Consider the following 17,214-nt stretch of genomic DNA (forward strand, 5'->3'; position numbering starts at 1 on the left):
CATTGACCCTTTATGCTGCTATGGATTTTTAAAACAATGTATTAAATTAGAAGATTAAAACAGTAGTTAATTTTTTTCATGTTTTGGATCTTAGAATCACCTGATTCCTTAACTCTAATTTATGTAGATGGTACACTAGGTCACCAGTTTCTTACTGTGAAGTACTATTAAATATATGTATTTTATAATTGTGTTGACTAAAGTGTTTTGTGTCTATGCATTTGTGGTGTTTAGTTATAAATGATGTTCTGTACAGATAAAATGACTCAGGAATAGAGAATACAGGAAGTATAAGCACCACTAGAGAGTATTCATAAAAGTCTAACTTAAGCTCTTGGCATTAAAATAATGACTTTTAAAAATGTATATAACCCTTGACAAAGAAAAATTCTCTATTTAATGAACTATAAAAGTGGCACATATTCAACCCACATGATCACTGATAATTAAATGAGATTATGTTCGCAAAAGTCCTTAAATAACTGTCATTATTAAAAACCATGTGTTTTGATTAACAGATAACAGCCTATTTACCAGAAAAATGGTTCAAAAATTCTGCCATAAGAACACCTGTTCCCCAGCTAGAAAACTTCATCCAGTTTTTATTGCAATCTGCACACAAGTTATCTAGAAGTGAATTCAGGTAATTTTTGCATATTTTATTTGTACATCTATGTGCATGATTGAAAGATTCTGTTACATCTTAGTGGTTTTTAGAAAGATTTATACTTTCTAACTTTTAAATGTTGACACTAGTATAGTTAAGATATTTTAATGTGCAACCTTAGAATCACTATTTTATACTCACATGCGTAATAGTTCATATTTTTAAGTGTAATCTCTTCTAAAATAAGCACTTCCAGAAAATGGGAATTTAGAGTTAAAACTGTAAATCAAAAGTTTCTCATTAAGCATGTTTTGAATGTGCTTTTCATTTTCCTGGCCATTTTAATGTTTCATTCACAGATGTTTAGAGGCTAAAAGTATAGTAGTGTTCTGGTAAAACACTTCTCAAAAAAATAAGTAAATAGCCCATATTTGTAGCATGTGATATCTGTGAGCTAAATACTCCCACAAAGACTCACATCAGAATAACTCAGACAAGCCGGTAGCAGCATACAACTCAGATTCTTAGATTTCTGATGGTGGATTTGCTCTGTGCTTTTTACTTTTTACAGTCTTTCACATTAAAATTTGCCAGAATATAGTCTGTATTTGGACTTCATACTTATGTGGAAAAGGTATCATCTGAATAATTTATGCTATTTTAGATACTGGCTTAAGGTAAAGTTTTTCAAATCAACAACTTGATAATTCACTGTGCTCTTAAATATTTTTTAGGGGGAAATGCTTTTTTTGTTTTGTTTTGATTTTTAGGGATGAAGTCAAAGAAATTATTATTATTATGGTGAAAATAAAAGCTTTGAAACAAGCAGAATCCTTCATTGAAGAACACCACCTAGACCATCTTAAATCAGTAATTAAAGAAGTTTGAATAAACTTTATAGGAAAATACTAAAATGAGACTTTAATACAGTCACACTCAGCTCCTTTGCTTGGGGGTGGGGAGAAGTGGGTATCTTTCCTTTATTCCCAGTAATGGAGAGGAGGATTTGCAGAAAAATAAACTCTGTCCTTCCATTCCCTCTGTGAGCTTTTACCATCTCATATCATGAGAGGGCTGCCCCTCCTGATTCTGTCGTGGTTGTAGGAATTAAGCACATGGGCAGTAAGAGTTTAACATATTTCCCTTTGATTCTTTTGACCTTTTCCATTTCTGTGAACTTGAAGAAACCATGCTTATAGCCGTTTTGACTTTGGTGAGTCTTCTCTCCGGAACCATAAAAACATCTTTTAGTTCTTGTCATTGTAATTGTCTTGTCATTGTAACTGTCTCTGTTTACAAATAAGTTAAAATAGAAATCGTAATTGGAATGAATTATTTGTTAAGTATTAACTGAGTAGGTACCAAAACCTTAAAATGTCCTAATGTCAAATTGTCCTCCAGAAACCTGTACCCAATGCACCAGACCTTGTACCAGCGCTAGTGTAAGATGCCAACATATCCCCACCAGCAATAAATATTTTTTTGTTCTCATTATAAATTTAAAAATGGAAAGAATCTTATTTTAATTGTTTTAGCTATTAGAGAATGAATACTTGCTTTTTTGGCCATTTATAATTATTTTTGAAGTATCCATTCCTCTATTACGGATTTTTAAGAGCTTTAACAGATATTGATGTTTCGCCTGTCCTCTTGTTAGTTCCCCTCATTGCCATTTCTCTTAATTCTGTGTATGACATTTTTGGTGTACTAAGTCAGTACTTGGCAGGTCCTTACTATTTTATTAGGGTTTTTGTTGTCAATAGTAAGCTTAGACGGGAAACAGATTTTTTAAATATTCAGAACATGTGATTCACCTTCTGATAAAATATTTGGGTAATTAAGAAAGCCTGAGACAAGGTAACTGAATCAAAAAGAAATTGAGAACATTTTTCAGAGTGAGAGTTTACTAATAATTTTTCTTAAGTCTGTTTGTTAAATAACGCAAGAGCAGCCCTAATTATGTACTCTGCAAATTGCTGCCCACAAAAAAACAGGAAAAAATATTGTAGGATATGAACATTGGCTGGCCTCTGACATTATCCCCCCTAGTTTTGAAGGGATATATGTTTTAACACATTGGTGTGTGATTTCCACTGCAGTGAAGACCTATGATTCACTAAATAGTTTTTAAAAGTTTATGTAGGAATAGAATCTCATCTAGAAGCCATCCATTGCTGAAAAGCATTTAGCATTCTTACAGTTGTTCTCAGAGGTAATTGCTGTTTTGTTTTGTTATTTTTGTAAATAAAAGATCTGAAAGGATAGGTGTGTGTACATACACACACACACACACACACATCCGTTTTTACACAAATGGCTGATACTTTATTATATATGAAGCTTGTAAATTTTTGTACTATTAAAGTCTACGTTTGGAAATTTCCTCTGACTTTTGCATATTTAAAGATGTATTGAATGTGTTCTTTTACATTTTTAACTTGGGGAGAGAAATTTCTCCTGCTTTTCATAAAATAGACAATACTAGACTGCAAAGCTACAAATTGATTTAAATACTAACAGTTTAAACTTCATTATGCTTAGCATTTGAAACTCAAGAATTTTATCCATCATATACTACAATTGAGTATATTCCAAAAATATCTGTGAAGCTGCCTAATCCTCAGTACAAATTTTTTTCTTTTTCCCCTTTTTGTCCTGTTACTGTGAAATGGGTGGATTGAAGGGGAGGAACACAAGCACAAAACTTCTGAGTTAGCAACTCACCTCACATTTCCATTATTTTCCTGAATTTTTTCAGTTTTTTGTTCACATAAACAATTAAGTTTTTACAGAATCAGAGAGGACTTTTTTTTTTTTAACACTTTCACTGAAGACTGTTAGGAACCCAAAAATTGCTATGAAAACCACCTCAAAACAATTAATGTTTAACATTTCTTAGGCCTGTGACAAAATGACATTTATATAGATGACTCCTGAAAAATACCATATAATACAAAACCTGAAAAATATATGACAAGGAAATAACAGACCAGTGTCCCTCAGGAACACAGAAATAAAAGTCCTTAAAATATTAGCAAACTGAACCCAGCAGTGTATAAAAAGAATAATACATTATGACCAAATAGGGTTTATTCCAGGAAGACAAGTTTGGTTTAACATTACAAAAGTCCATCAGTGTAATTCACCTACTAACAGAATAAAAGAGGAAAACCATATAATCATCTCAGTGATTATAGAAAAGGGATTGGACTAAATTCAATACCCTCTTTGAATACAAAACCTAGGATATAAATTCCTCAGTCTGATAATCTGTAAAGCATCTACACTTAAATTTAATGGTGAAATACTAAAAAAAAGTAAGGAAGTCTACTCTATTTCTGTTCAACATTGTTCTGTAGGTCCTAGCCAAACAGCCAGTCAAGTAAAAGGCATAAAGATGGAATGAAACACAAGAGTTAAGATAGTCATTATTCACAAATGACACTGTTTACAAAGAAAACACTATATACTGCAAAAAAAGAAAAAGATTAAATCAACCAGAACTAGTAAGTGAATTTAATTTAACAAGATCTTAGCAAAAAGCAAAGCCCAGAGACATGCTAGTGATCTGATCAGAAACTTAAATTTAAAAATTTTTTAGTATTCCATTAGCAGCAAAACACATCAAATAGCTAGGAGGAAATATGTGTAAGACCTCTGCACTGGAGTGCAAAACTGCTGAGAAAACTTTTTCAAAGCTCAAACAGAAGGGGAGAGAGCATGTTCATGAATTGGAAAACTATTTTTGGTTAAAGCATCTATTCTTCCTAAACTAAATTATAGTTACACAATCCCTATCAAAATTACATCAAGCTTAAGAAGAAAAAACACTAATATATTAAAATTAAATTTTATGTGGAAGTACAAAGACCCTAAAATAACCAAACCAACCTTAAACAAATAAGTTGGAAGTCCTGCTCTGATGCCAAGATTTACTATAAAGCTTAAGTAATCAAGACTGGTATTACAAAACAGATTAATACATCAATGAAACAGAATCAGCCTAGAAATAGACCTACAACATACATAATTTTTTGACAAAGTGCCAAGTTAACTCAGTGGGAAAAGGAAAGTATATAATATTGGCAGCACTGAATATCTGTATGGAAATAAAATGAGCCTTGGCCCTATTTTCTATACAAACACACCAAAAAAAAAAAAACGATGATGGACCAGAAACAAGACACAATACCTTTGACCTTGAAGCAGGTAAAGATCTCTTGGGTAGGACAGAAAACACCAGCAAAGAATGAAAAAGAAAAAAAATGACCATTTAGACTTTATAAAAATTTAAAATTCATTCAGAAATATTCAACATCTTAAGTTCTCTGGGACGTAGGAGTTAAAATCACAGTGATACACCATTTCACACTAGAATGAGTGAGAAAGATGAATGTCAGTGAATGCTGCAGGAAGCTGTTGGCATTCTCCAAATGCATTGCTGATGCAAGTCTAAAATGCAACCATCACTTTGGAGAATTGTTCCTCAGATCTGTTAGTAAAGTTAGACACTTACCATACAACTCAGCAATTCCACTCATAAGCATTTACCCAAGAAAAATAAATGTTTGCACACACACAAAAAAAATGCTTGTACAAGAGTTTTGATAGAAGCCTTATTAGTAATAGCCCAAAACTAAATAGAATGGCTAACAAGTATATTCATACAATGGAAAATTACTCAGCATTAGAAATGAAATAATGCATGCAATAAAATAAGCAAATCTCAAAAGCATTAAATGAAAAGTTAGGAAATATATTATGATTCAATGGGTATTAAATAAAAGCACAGACAATGAAATAATGGAGGAAGGAAAAGAGACACAAGGAGACTGAGTAGTGATGGGAATGCTCTGTGTCTTGATTTGCATGGTGGGTATATGGGTGTATTCAGTTAAAAACCCATTGACAGAAAACCTAAGATCTGTGTATTTTATTGTATATTAGGTTTTTGGTTTTTTTTTAAGTATAGGTCTGTCTTGCCAATGGGTTTCAGCTCCCAGCAAGTTTGCTATAGATTCAAGGTGACCAAAGAAATTGACAGCAAAACATTCTTGGGGTGAAAGGATGATACTCAACTTTATTTCCAGGTGGCAGGTCAGTCACTAGAATCCCATTCACTCAGAGTGAGTCTGCATGCAGCAAGCTAGTCTCTACCTCTGGGCCCCGCTGTCCGCACAGTCATCCCACACAGCCGTCCTCTGGGCCCCTCTGCCTGCACAGTCATCCCACACAGCCATCCTCTGGGCCTCTCTGCCTGCACAGCCATCCCACACAGCCATCCTCTGGGCCTCTCTGCCTGCACAGCCATCCCACACAGCCGTCCTCTGGGCCTCTCTGCCTGCACAGCCATCCCACACAGCCATCCTCTGGGCCTCTCTGCCTGCACAGCCATCCCACACAGCTGTCCTCTGGGTCTCTCTGCACAGTCGTCCCACACAGCCATCCTCTGGGCCTCTGTCCTCAGCGCTGCCACCACTCCAGCCTCTGCTCTCCTATAGCCTTGCAGCCCTGCCACCACGTCATGCCCAGAGCACTGGGCGGAGCTCTTTATATAGAGTCAACAGCCATGTATTGCCCACAGGTGTGCGGTGAGCTAGTCAACCAGGACCAGGTGAGAATCCTGGCCACAGGAACTCTCTTTTATCCACAAGGTCCCACAAGTGTCTGGAAGTGAACTCTGTTAGCCAGTGGGCTAAGTGAGCACCCTTGAAGACAATACTCAAAGCCCTTCATTACACTGTTTTTGAAGGTAATCAGTGGATAATTAACTGAGGAGCTGATACCGATAGCCAAAGAGGTTTTTAACATACACAGTCCATTAGACCAATGGTTCTTAACCCCTTTTCTGTCCAAACCTAAAGCTAACAAATTTCCATCATTAGTGCTTTAGAATCACTGCCCTGGATTATTTCATGTTGAATTTAATGTGATCTACTAACCAGAAATGTCACAAAATTTGTATGACAGTCATAAATACTAATTTATATTGACAATATTCTTTTAAACATTCAAGTCTTAAGGAGTTAGTGCAGAGAAATGTAAATTGAGGTTTGTTAACAGATTTTATAGGCTTCTTATTAAGTATCAAAAGAGCATTAAGGCTGAATTCATTTGAGTATTTTCATGTAGATGGTGGTATGACAGAATTAAATACCTATAGACCCAAAGTTCCCAAGCTGTCAGCTGAGATGCCCTGGGCCACCTCTGAACTCAGAACCTGACATCTGTTAGAAACCACTGGAACTCATGTTCAGTTTCAACATTGGGTGATATTACACTATTTTAGAAGCAGCATGTATTTGTGAAGCTAGGTTTTCTGAGATTGCTGTTGTTAAAAAAAAAATGGAGACCAGCCTTGAAAATTCCCTGAGCAGACAAAACCAGTTAAGTTATATAAGTAAAGCTTAATTTAGCTTATTTTGCAAGATTAACTTGACCTGTGTTGTTCCTTGCTTCTGCCTCTGGAAACTTAACAGTTTCTGAAGGTTGATGTGAGGTAATCACTGACCAGTTCCCTATCTATGAAAATTCTCATAAAATCAAATCACTATTAAGTCACTGCTCTTCCACTATATAAACTGCTTTTTAACAACATACCCTTGGCCTCGTTCCATGTTTTGGTTTGAGTGCTCCCAGTTTGCAAACTGTCTTTTTGTTGTGTGCACAATAAACCTTTACTAATTTATACTTAACTGATTCATTAGTTTTACTTGTTATTTCTGAGCTATTGACACTGATAGAAAGCAAGCACCATGTGAATTTTCATGTGGAACAGGAAATTAGTAGTATCCAATCTGATTTATGATTGCAAAGTATAATAAGCTGCTTAGTGGCCAATAGATATAGCCGAATTAGTAATTATAAGGATGCAATTTAAAAATTTTTAATGTTTAGGTACTATTTAAAACATTTAGACCTAAACAGTAAGTGGCACTACTATTTATTTTGGCCTAGGAGATGCCCTTCAAAAATATCTGCAAAACTAAGGGTTCTAGGAAGTAAGTTAGAACCACTGGTAGCTTGTTGATTGAAAAATGCAGAATTTGTTTCTAGACACATTTGGGCTTTGTAAGACTAAAGTCAAAGGAATACATAGGGAAATCACTGTACTATTGTGCTCTATCAGGAACACATCTAGGATTTTTAAATCAAAAAAGGCTATTAAAGATAACTGCCTGGTAGAGTGACCAGCCATCCCTTTGCCAGGACTAAGGGGTTTCCCAAGATGCAGAAGTTTAAGTGCTAAAATTGGAGAAGTCCTGGCAAACCGGACAAGTTGGCAGCTCTACTGCCTTCATTGAAAACAGTACATGGGCATTTTGGTTAGCTGTCTAACTTAGAGCAAAATGTCCTGCCTTGAAATTCACCTCCATTCTGCTATTGCTACAAGAGACAAGATGTTGAGTGCAATTCTCAAAACTAGCTGTATGGTAGAATCACATGGGGAGCTTTCTAAAACACACCCATTCCCCTTCCCCCCCATTCCCAACATCCTGATACAGTCTAGAGACTATTAAAAATGGATTTTAAGAGTTCTGATTTAGACACTTCTGAGTTTTAACATTAGCCTCACCACCTTTCTCCTGTATCAATTCAGAGAAGCTGCTTACCTCTCTGAAATGATGTCATTTGTAAATAGAGTAGAAGCACCTAGCTCACAAGTTTTTTGTGCATGCTGAGACACAAAATGTCTTGAACGTTGTCCAGAACATAAGCGCCCTTCTAATGGGGCACAGACTAGCCTATCCATCAGCACTGCAAATTTAAGTATATCACTTTTCTATTTCTAATAGGAAACCATTTTGAATGAGTTACACAAAAGACCCAGGGAGTTCTTTTTAAACGCAATTGTTCCAACACAACACTAAAGGTTTAAAAACAGCACACAGGAGCAAAATGATGGAATAGGTAAATAAAAGATCTCGTCCTCCCACAGCAACACTGAAAAGCAGAAGTCACAACCAACAATTTCAGAACTCTGGAAAACAGTCAAAAGTTTACATCAACCAAGCAAACAATGAATCTAGACAAAAGCAACTTGAAAATGGTAGGACTTTACCAAGATTGCGACTTTGATTGTTCCTGGCTTTGCTCCCCCTCACAACAGCTGACAACTATTCACAGACAAAACACCACTTAAAAAAGACCCTAGGCACATAGTGGATCTGTGGCCTCTTACTACACTGATGGACAGTGACTGCATTGGAATATGGGTGGAGACTTGATAATATGGGTAAATATAGTAACCACATTGTTTATCATGTGAAACCTTCATAAGAGTGTATATCAATCATACCTTAATAAAAATTTTTAAAAAAAAAGACCCTAGGATGCTGAAGTACCCCCCACACCAGAGACCAAACCAGACTGCATTAGAAGGGTAGGAGCAGCTACATGCATGCCCTCCGCTAGGCCAGCACCACACCAAGAAGTCTCCTGAGCCTACAGTTCCTCCATTGGAAAAACAGAGCCAGGATGGACATCCAGTGACCCCCCCAAACCCCTCCACGGCATAGTTGGTAACTTCTTGGCAGTCTGCCCTTCTCACCCCACAGGGAAAGCCCAGTTAGAATACGTGAAAGCTGCGTATCACAGCCATACGTGAGCATACAGCAGGCAGAGCTGATCATCTGTAGAACAAAGCCAATGGCACCAACTGCCAGGGAACTTGGGGTGCAAGTTCCAGGCAGAGGAGCTGATTTGTAACCCCACCCACTACTAAGTGTAGCTCCTGGCACCATCTGACTAGAAAAACTGACTGGGAACACCTGGGAGGATGCTTGACGCTGGCTTTCCTGCCTTCCCAAGGCAGAGGAGCTAATTAATAGCCCCATCCATTGCTGAGAGTAACTTCTAGCCCCACCTGACCAGAAAGACTGACCAGGAACACATGGGAGGCTGCTTGGAGCTGGATGTCTGTCTTGCCAATGGGTTTCAGCCCCAGGCAAACTCACTTTGGATTCAGTGAGCCTGAGGAATGACAACAGAATGTTCTTGAGGTAAAAGGGTTTAAGACTTAGCTTGTTCTCCTGGCGATAAGTTGAGCACTAGAATTACATCTGCAGCCAACAGTCTGCGGGGCAATGATCTCCTTCCTCTCTGCCATTGCCCGGAGCACTGGGCAGAGCTCTTTATATAGTGACTCAGTCAATAATAGATCATTACCTACTGGTGTGGAAGCAGTAGCCTAGCAGCAGGCCAGTTACATCATCAAGTATGTTAGGTTGAGGTGAGAATACCGGCCAGAGGAAAACCTTCACTTTGCACCCTCCAGGATTCTTGCCTCACCATCTACATGCTCTCAATCTTCCGCAATGGTCCCTGTGTGAGAGAGCTGGAGCATTGTAACCAGATTCCACAATAGCAACAGAGGATAACAACAACAGAGATATTAACAAAAATTATGATACAACAAAATTTTGATACAGGTAACAAAAATTACAGTAATCCTTAAGTTTGAGGAGGTTATTTCAGCTATATTCAAAACCACTTCTACTCAGATGAGTTCATGACACACACTCAGTAATGGTATGGATAGGGAGCTCCATGCACCCCAGCAAGTAGCAGTTTTTTTCAAGGTGTGTGTTCAATCCACAAAGACATTAAGGACAATAAGACACATGTTTAAATGACACCAATATAGGCAAATTTTGTCCAGGTAGGATACATGCAAGGCAGTGGTCCTGTGATAGGACCATGTCAGGAAGGGGGGGTCCCATCCAGGTCTGGTATACCATACCTTTACCCTTCTCCCCATGGGGGTTACTGAGGGGTCTATATATAGTGCTACTAGAGGTGCATGCACTGGCCATGATGATAAAACTCCCTGGTAAGATGCTCCTCCTACCTTCTGGCTATTCAGGATATACTATTGTGATTTCTGGGAGCCACTCTGCTGTTACTCCAGGACTACACAGGAGGCCAGCTTCTAGGCCTTGTCCCCAAGGTGCCAAGGAGAGCCAGCCATCATTGGTCCATGTGTTGAACTGTCCAAGGCCACGTCCACTCAATGGAGTCTCCAGGGTTTAGTGCAGTTGGTGCTAGCAGCAGGATATTATTCTGGTGGCCAAACCTCAGCTTCAAACGATTCTTCCTTGGTTTGTACTTGCAATTGTATAGGGGAGGCAATATGCGTTAGCATGTCTACAGGGCTCAGGGCTCCCTTTCGTGGTCTCTTGTTCAAATGCTGTAGCACTGTCCATAAGTGGGCTGACCATCCCCATAGACTATTGGTGTCTGACTTCAGTCCAGATTTTAACAAACTATTGTACCCCTCTATCATGCCTGCTGTGGTAGGATTGTATGGCACATGAAACTTCCATTTGATTTCTAACTGTTGCACCCATTCTTGTAGTGCATGTCCAGTGAAGTGGGTGCCTTGATCACTCTCAATCACCTGTGGTCACCCATAGACTGCAAAGAGATGCTCCAAGCCTCTTTTGGTTGTCTGTTGGTCTGCACAAGTGTAGGAAAAGCAATCAGAAATACAGTTGCTGTGTCCACACAAGTAATGACATATTGGTACCATTCTGACATAGGCAGAGGCCCAATATAGTCTTTCTGCCACCTGTAAGGGGTATCGGCCCCTTAACTGTTGCCCCATATTGCTGTGGAACTCAGCCTAAGTCCCTTTTAGAGCATACAATGCACTCCTGCCAGGCTCTGTCGACTTCTTCAAAGGTCAAAGGTAAGCCCCACCGATAGCCTACAGCCCATATTGTCTTTTGCCTTGCATGGAACAAATGCTTATTTAACCACTGGACAACATCAGAGGCAGGTTTTCCTTTGAGCCAACATACCTGGGCCAGTGCATCTGCTTCATCATTCTCTGGGGATGCCAGTAGCAAATGACCTGTCACGTGATGTACTGTAACTGTTTTAGTCTGACCACAGGCCTATAAGTCTTACCACAATTTTTGCTTCTAATGGGGTTGGTGACCAACCAACTAGTTGGCATGGTACCATGTCAGTAACCACAGGGTCAAGCCCCAATAGACAGCCCAGCTGTCAGTGCAGACAACTATAGGGAATGGCTCCTGGGTGATCATGAGCCACACTGCCTGCAACTCGGCTCTTCCCCTCTCCATCCTCCATCCATATTGTCTCACTCTTAGGATGGAAAGCCATGGCCCTCAATTTTGGGGGCTGCCCATGGCTCGAGCTGTCTGTGTACCATGCATCTTCAGATATAGGGCTTTTCCCTCCGATTAGGACTCTCTGCTACTAATCGTTCTAAAGTAAATTCTCCCTGCTTTTCACTAGTATATATCACTGGCCCAATAAGTGTTGAGTTCTTAACTCGAGGTGCTAGTAGAGAGGGCACTACACTGCTGTAGGTACACACCCCACTTGGCCAGCATAGGTGTCTGAGCCACACCACTCCGTGGCTATTGGGTCCAGTCTCATACCCACCCCACAAAGGGATAGGTGGTTATTACCTTTATCAGGGCCATTCCAGTGATGGGTTCTGTAGCCATCAAGACATGATACACTGCAGCCAATTGTGTTTCTATAAAGGTGTATTGAACCTCTGATCTTTCCAGAGTTGTGACCAGAATCCACTGCCATTCATTCAAGACACTGCCAGAGACGCCAGCCATAACTGTCTTCAGTCACTTGAACATCTAGCTCACAGGGCCTTGATGGGTCTATCACCCTCAAGGCCTGCATGGCCTTGACTGCCCATTTTGCTATAGTAAAGGCAGATGCACATGTCTCATCCCAGTGCCACCTAATGCCCTTTCATACCAAATGGTAATAGGGCTTCAGAATTTGCACAAAGTGCAGAATAAACATTCTCCAGTAGCTGAGAAGACCCAAAAGCTCCTGTAACAATGCTACAGTTGTAGGAATAGGGAAGACCTGGAATTTATCTATGACTGCTTCTTGGATAACTTTAGTCTTACCTGACCAGACAACCCCTAAGAATTTGACTGACAAACCAGTTCCCTGAACCTTGGTGCTGTTCACAGCCCATCCTTTGTCCTGTAGATGTTGCAGCAGTCTAGGTGCTGCAAGAGGTGCTGAAAGAGAATCAAACGTGAGCATGATATCATTAATATAATGGTACAGCTGCACTGTTGGCAGTTTCTCCCATGTAGCCAAGTCCAGGGCTATAAGTCCATGACAGATGGTGGGACTCTGGAGGTATCCCTGTGGAGGAACAGTGAAAGTCCATTGACGTCCTTCCCATGGGAAGGCAAACTGTTCCTGACCTTCCTGCTCTATGTCAATGGAAAAGAAGGCATTAGCAAGGAACATATAATGGTATGCTCCTAGTTTGTGACTGAGGGTTTCCATCAGGCCTGCAATAGAGGGGACAGCAGTATGCATAGGGGGTATGACTTTATTCAATTCTCTGTAATCCATGGTCATAAGTCAGGAGCCATCTGGCTTTTATACTGTCCACACTGGGGAACTGAAAGGACTATGGATGGGATTTATAATACCCACCTTTTCCAATTCCTAGAGGGTTTCTCCAATTTCTTTATGCTGTCCAGGAAACTTGTATTGTTTGGTATTAGTAACCCATCAAAGTACAATCAAAGCTATGGGTGGGTGCTTAGCATGTCCCATCAGAACTGCCTTCACCACATGTATGCTCAGTCTGAACTCATCTGCAGTGGTCTGCAAATACAGGCTCTGCTGGATATCTATCCCCAAAATACATTCATGGATGGGAGATACACAGCATGCTTCTTTGGGGGTAGATGCCCTATTCCCCAAAGTATCTGGGTTTGTTTCACTCATATAGCCTTACCCTGTATCCATCTATAATAGTGGGGTCTCGGAAAACCACTCAGGATTGCCATAAATCAGTGAACATTCAGCCCTTGTGTCTACAGGAGCCAGGACACGTTGTATGTTCACTGGGGACCAATGGCTAGATATTTCAATATGTGGCCACCAGTGCCCCCCTGGTCCCTCATGGCAGGTGCCTCGACCTTCCCCTCAATCAAACCGTGTCCCCCAGTCATCTTCTTGTGTGGGTTCAGGTGAGATTGGTTCAGTCTTCAGCAGTAACTTTTGCAAACACACAGGCCAGACTTGTGGCTCCATCTCTTGCCTATGCCTCTTCATTCTCAGTGGCTGGAACTGCTGCTCTGGTTTTGGTTGTTGCAACAGCTCCAGTAAGATTCTATTTGACTTGCCATCTAATTTCCTTGTCTTCTCCTACCCATATTAAATCAACCCACATCTGGTGGGTCCTCGTAACCCTCATGGGGCCCTTTAAATTCTTCCTCTGAGTAGCAGACCTTATTTCTTCCCATGTTCTCATTGCTTCAGCCTCTCCAAAGTCTGCTACTGTACAGATAACCTCACTTATGGGTTCCCTAGGTAAGGGGAAATAATGGCCACTAGAAGCCCAAAGAGGCATGTAGGAGCCATTTGAAGCACATTTCTCATCCCTGAAGTAAAAGGCTCCTCATCTGGGCCATAGTTCTCTGGGCTGTAAATGGCATTTTTCATGCCTAGCTCATGTAACACCTGTTGTAGCTCAACATATGTCTGCCATATAATGGGGGAGGATGACAAATCATACTGATTGGGCCACACAGCATGAAGTGCAGCCATAAGCCAATTGAGGAGGGAGTGATTTTGTAGAGTCTGATGTGCATTGTGTAATCGCTGCCTCAATACAGGATGAACTTTCCAGGAAGCCAGCTTTCCCATCTCTGATCCAGCAGAGCAGTTCAATCCACTGCTACATCCCAATGATGCAGGAGCCATGCAGATATCACCTCTAAGGGCCTCTGCCAAAATTGGGAGCCCAAATTCACCAACTCAGCCTGAGTATAGGGGTGGAGCATAGAGTGCTCTATGACCTGAAGAGAGGGCTGCACCTCTCCCAGAGGAACCCTCAGTTGCTGTCTCTATTTTCTTTACAACCACTGGGCATATTTTCAATAGAGGAGGAGTAGATACATCTGTCACCACCCTTTCATCTTTCCCCAGCTCCTCCATTTCTGGGGCTGATGGCACCTTTCCACTCCCCCCAAGTGCCCTCTCTGCTACACCATTTACCTCTTCTACAGTGGCTCACAGCAATGCTAGCTCAGTCTTCAACAGCTCTCTTACCTTTGTTCGGCAGGAAAATAGATATGAGCGGGGAGAAAAGAGAATAAGGCCTGGACAGCCCATTAAAAGAAAACCCAGAGTTAATGAGTTAATCAGATAAAGCTCAAAAAGCCAGGAATAATTTTGCCTGGAATGCTTGAATATTCCCCAGGTAAAGGAGGGTACTCAGCATAGCTCATTTCTTTGTTCTGTTAATCGTGCAGGCCCTGCTTATTTTTTTTTAACTTTAGCTATATGCTGTTTTTTTCCTCCTTCAGACTTAATCAAGTAATTTGCAACCCAGGCAACTAATTTAGCAAGCAGGCCCAGCCGTAAACTACATAGTAAAAGGCAGGAAGGATTCCATATTAAAAGTAAAGATTGCATTTTAAAACCCAGGAAGCTAAGAAGTAAGATTCTTTACCTACTCTTTAACAAAGAGACAATAGCTCAGCCCAATTTGAGGGCCAGGCAGGCAGTCTTGCTTGATATGCTCCAAGACAAAGAGGCCAGTATCTCAGGGAGAAATCAGAGCAGTAAATTCCTTGTGTTAGGTTAATTTTAAATATTTAGGACCACTTAACAAGTCTGCAACCTCAGCCCATAGTCTCATTCCTGAAAAAATCCTTAAAAGGGGGAACCCCCAACCTTTCACGGCACTTCTCTGAGGTCACCCACACTAAGCGCATAACCTTTTCTTTGTTCTTTGCTATCATTAATGTAAAATTACATGAACAACATTATAGTTACTAGACTGCCCCTATTATCAAGTCCCCACCACATACCCATTACAGTCACTGTCCATCAGCATAGTAAGATGCTATAGAATCACTAGTCTTCTTTGTGTAATACTCCCTTTCCCATGTCCCTCCACCTACATTATATGTGCTAATCATGATGCCTCTTTTCCCCCCTATCCCTCCCTTCCCACCCATCCTCCCAAGTCCCTTTCCCTTTGGTAACTGGTAGTCCATTCTTGGGTCCTGTGAGTCTGCTGCTGTTTTGTTCCTTCAGTTTTCGCTTTGTTCTATAAGAACTCCACAGATGAGGGAAATCATTTCACACTTGTCTTTCTCCCCCTGGCTTATTTCACTGAGCATAATACCCTCTAGTTCCATCCATGTTGTTGCAAATGGTAGGATTTGTTTTCTTATGGCTGAATAGTATTCCACTGTGTATATGTACCACATCTTTATCCATTCATCTACTGATGGACACTTAGGTTGTTTCCATTTCTTGGCTATTGTAAATAGTGCTGCAATAAACATACGGTGCATGTGTCTTTTTCAAACTGGGCTGCTGAATTCTTAGGGTAAATTCCTAGGAGAGGAATTCCTGGGTCAAATGGTAGGTCTGTTTTGAGCATTTTGATGAACCTCCATACTGCTTTCCACAATGGTTGAACTAATTTACATTCCCGCCAGCAGCGTAGGAGGGTTCCCCTTTCTCCACATCCTCACCGACATCTGTTGTTGTCTGTTTTTTGGATGTTGGGCATCTTAACTGGTTTAAGGTGATACCTCATTGTAGTTTTAATTTGCACTTCTCTGATGATTAGCGATGTGGAGCATCTTTTCATGTGCCTGTTGGCCATCTGGATTTCTTCTTTGGAGAAGTGTCTGTTCAGCTCCTCTGACCATTTTTTAATTGGCTTATTTGCTATTTGTTTGTTGAGATGAGTGAGCTCTTTATATAATTTGGATGCCAACCCCTTATCAGTTGTCATTTATGAATATATTCTCCCATACTGTAGGATGTCTTTTTGTTCTACTGATGGAGTCCTTTGCTGTACAGAAGCTTTTTAGTTTGAAATAGTCCCATTTGTTGTTTTTGCTGTTGTTTCCCTTGCCCAGGGAGATACATTCATGAAGAAGTTGCTCATGTTTATGTTCAAGAGATTTTTGCCTATGTTTTTTCCTAAGAGTTTTATGGTTTCATGATTAACATTCAGGTCTTTGATCTATTTTGAGTTTACTTTTGTGTATGGGGTTAGACAATAATCCAGTTTCAAACTCTTACATGTAGCTGTCCAGTTTTGTCAATACCAGCTGTTGAAGAGGCTGTCATTTCCCCATTGTGTATCCATGGCTCCTTTATTGTATATTATTTGACCATATATGCTTGGGTTTATATCTGGGCACTCTAGTCCATTCCATTGGCCCATGGGTCTGTTCTTGTGCTAGTACCAAATTGTCTTGATTACTGTAGCTTTGTAGTAGAGCTTGAAGTCAGGGAGCTTAATTATCCCTGCTTTATTCTTCCTTTTCAGGATTGCTTTGGCTATTTGGGGTCTTTTGTGTTTCAATATGAATTTTAGAACTATTTGTTCCAGTTTATTGAAGAATGTTGTTGGTAGTTTGATAGGAATTGCATTGAATCTGTAGATTCCTTTAGGCAGGATGACCATTTTAACAATATTAATTCTTCCTATCCATGAGCACAGGATGTGTTTGCATTTATTGGTATCTTCAATTTCTTTCAAGAGTGTCTTGTAGTTTTCAGAGTATAGGTCTTTTGCTTCCTTGGTTATGTTTATTCCTAGGTAT

At 40.0% G+C, this 17,214-nt stretch overlaps 1 protein-coding gene across 7 annotated transcripts in view; it reads left to right on the top strand.

Annotated features, from left to right (window-relative positions):
• Positions 1–17,214, top strand: part of GCFC2 (GC-rich sequence DNA-binding factor 2) — a 62,443-nt gene that overhangs the window by 39,814 nt on the left and 5,415 nt on the right. For 6 of the 7 annotated variants that reach the window (XM_073241901.1, XM_073241907.1, XM_073241916.1 and 3 more), the window contains exon 16: positions 519–643. In XM_073241901.1, the coding sequence (XP_073098002.1) occupies positions 519–643 (125 nt within the window). Of the gene's footprint in view, positions 1–518; positions 644–1,377; positions 2,991–17,214 lie in introns of those variants that run through there. The other variant, XM_073241924.1, reaches the window with a different exon arrangement.

The sequence above is a fragment of the Manis javanica genome, chromosome 1 (genome assembly GCF_040802235.1).
Source record: "Manis javanica isolate MJ-LG chromosome 1, MJ_LKY, whole genome shotgun sequence".
In the NCBI taxonomy this organism is placed as follows: domain Eukaryota; kingdom Metazoa; phylum Chordata; class Mammalia; order Pholidota; family Manidae; genus Manis; species Manis javanica.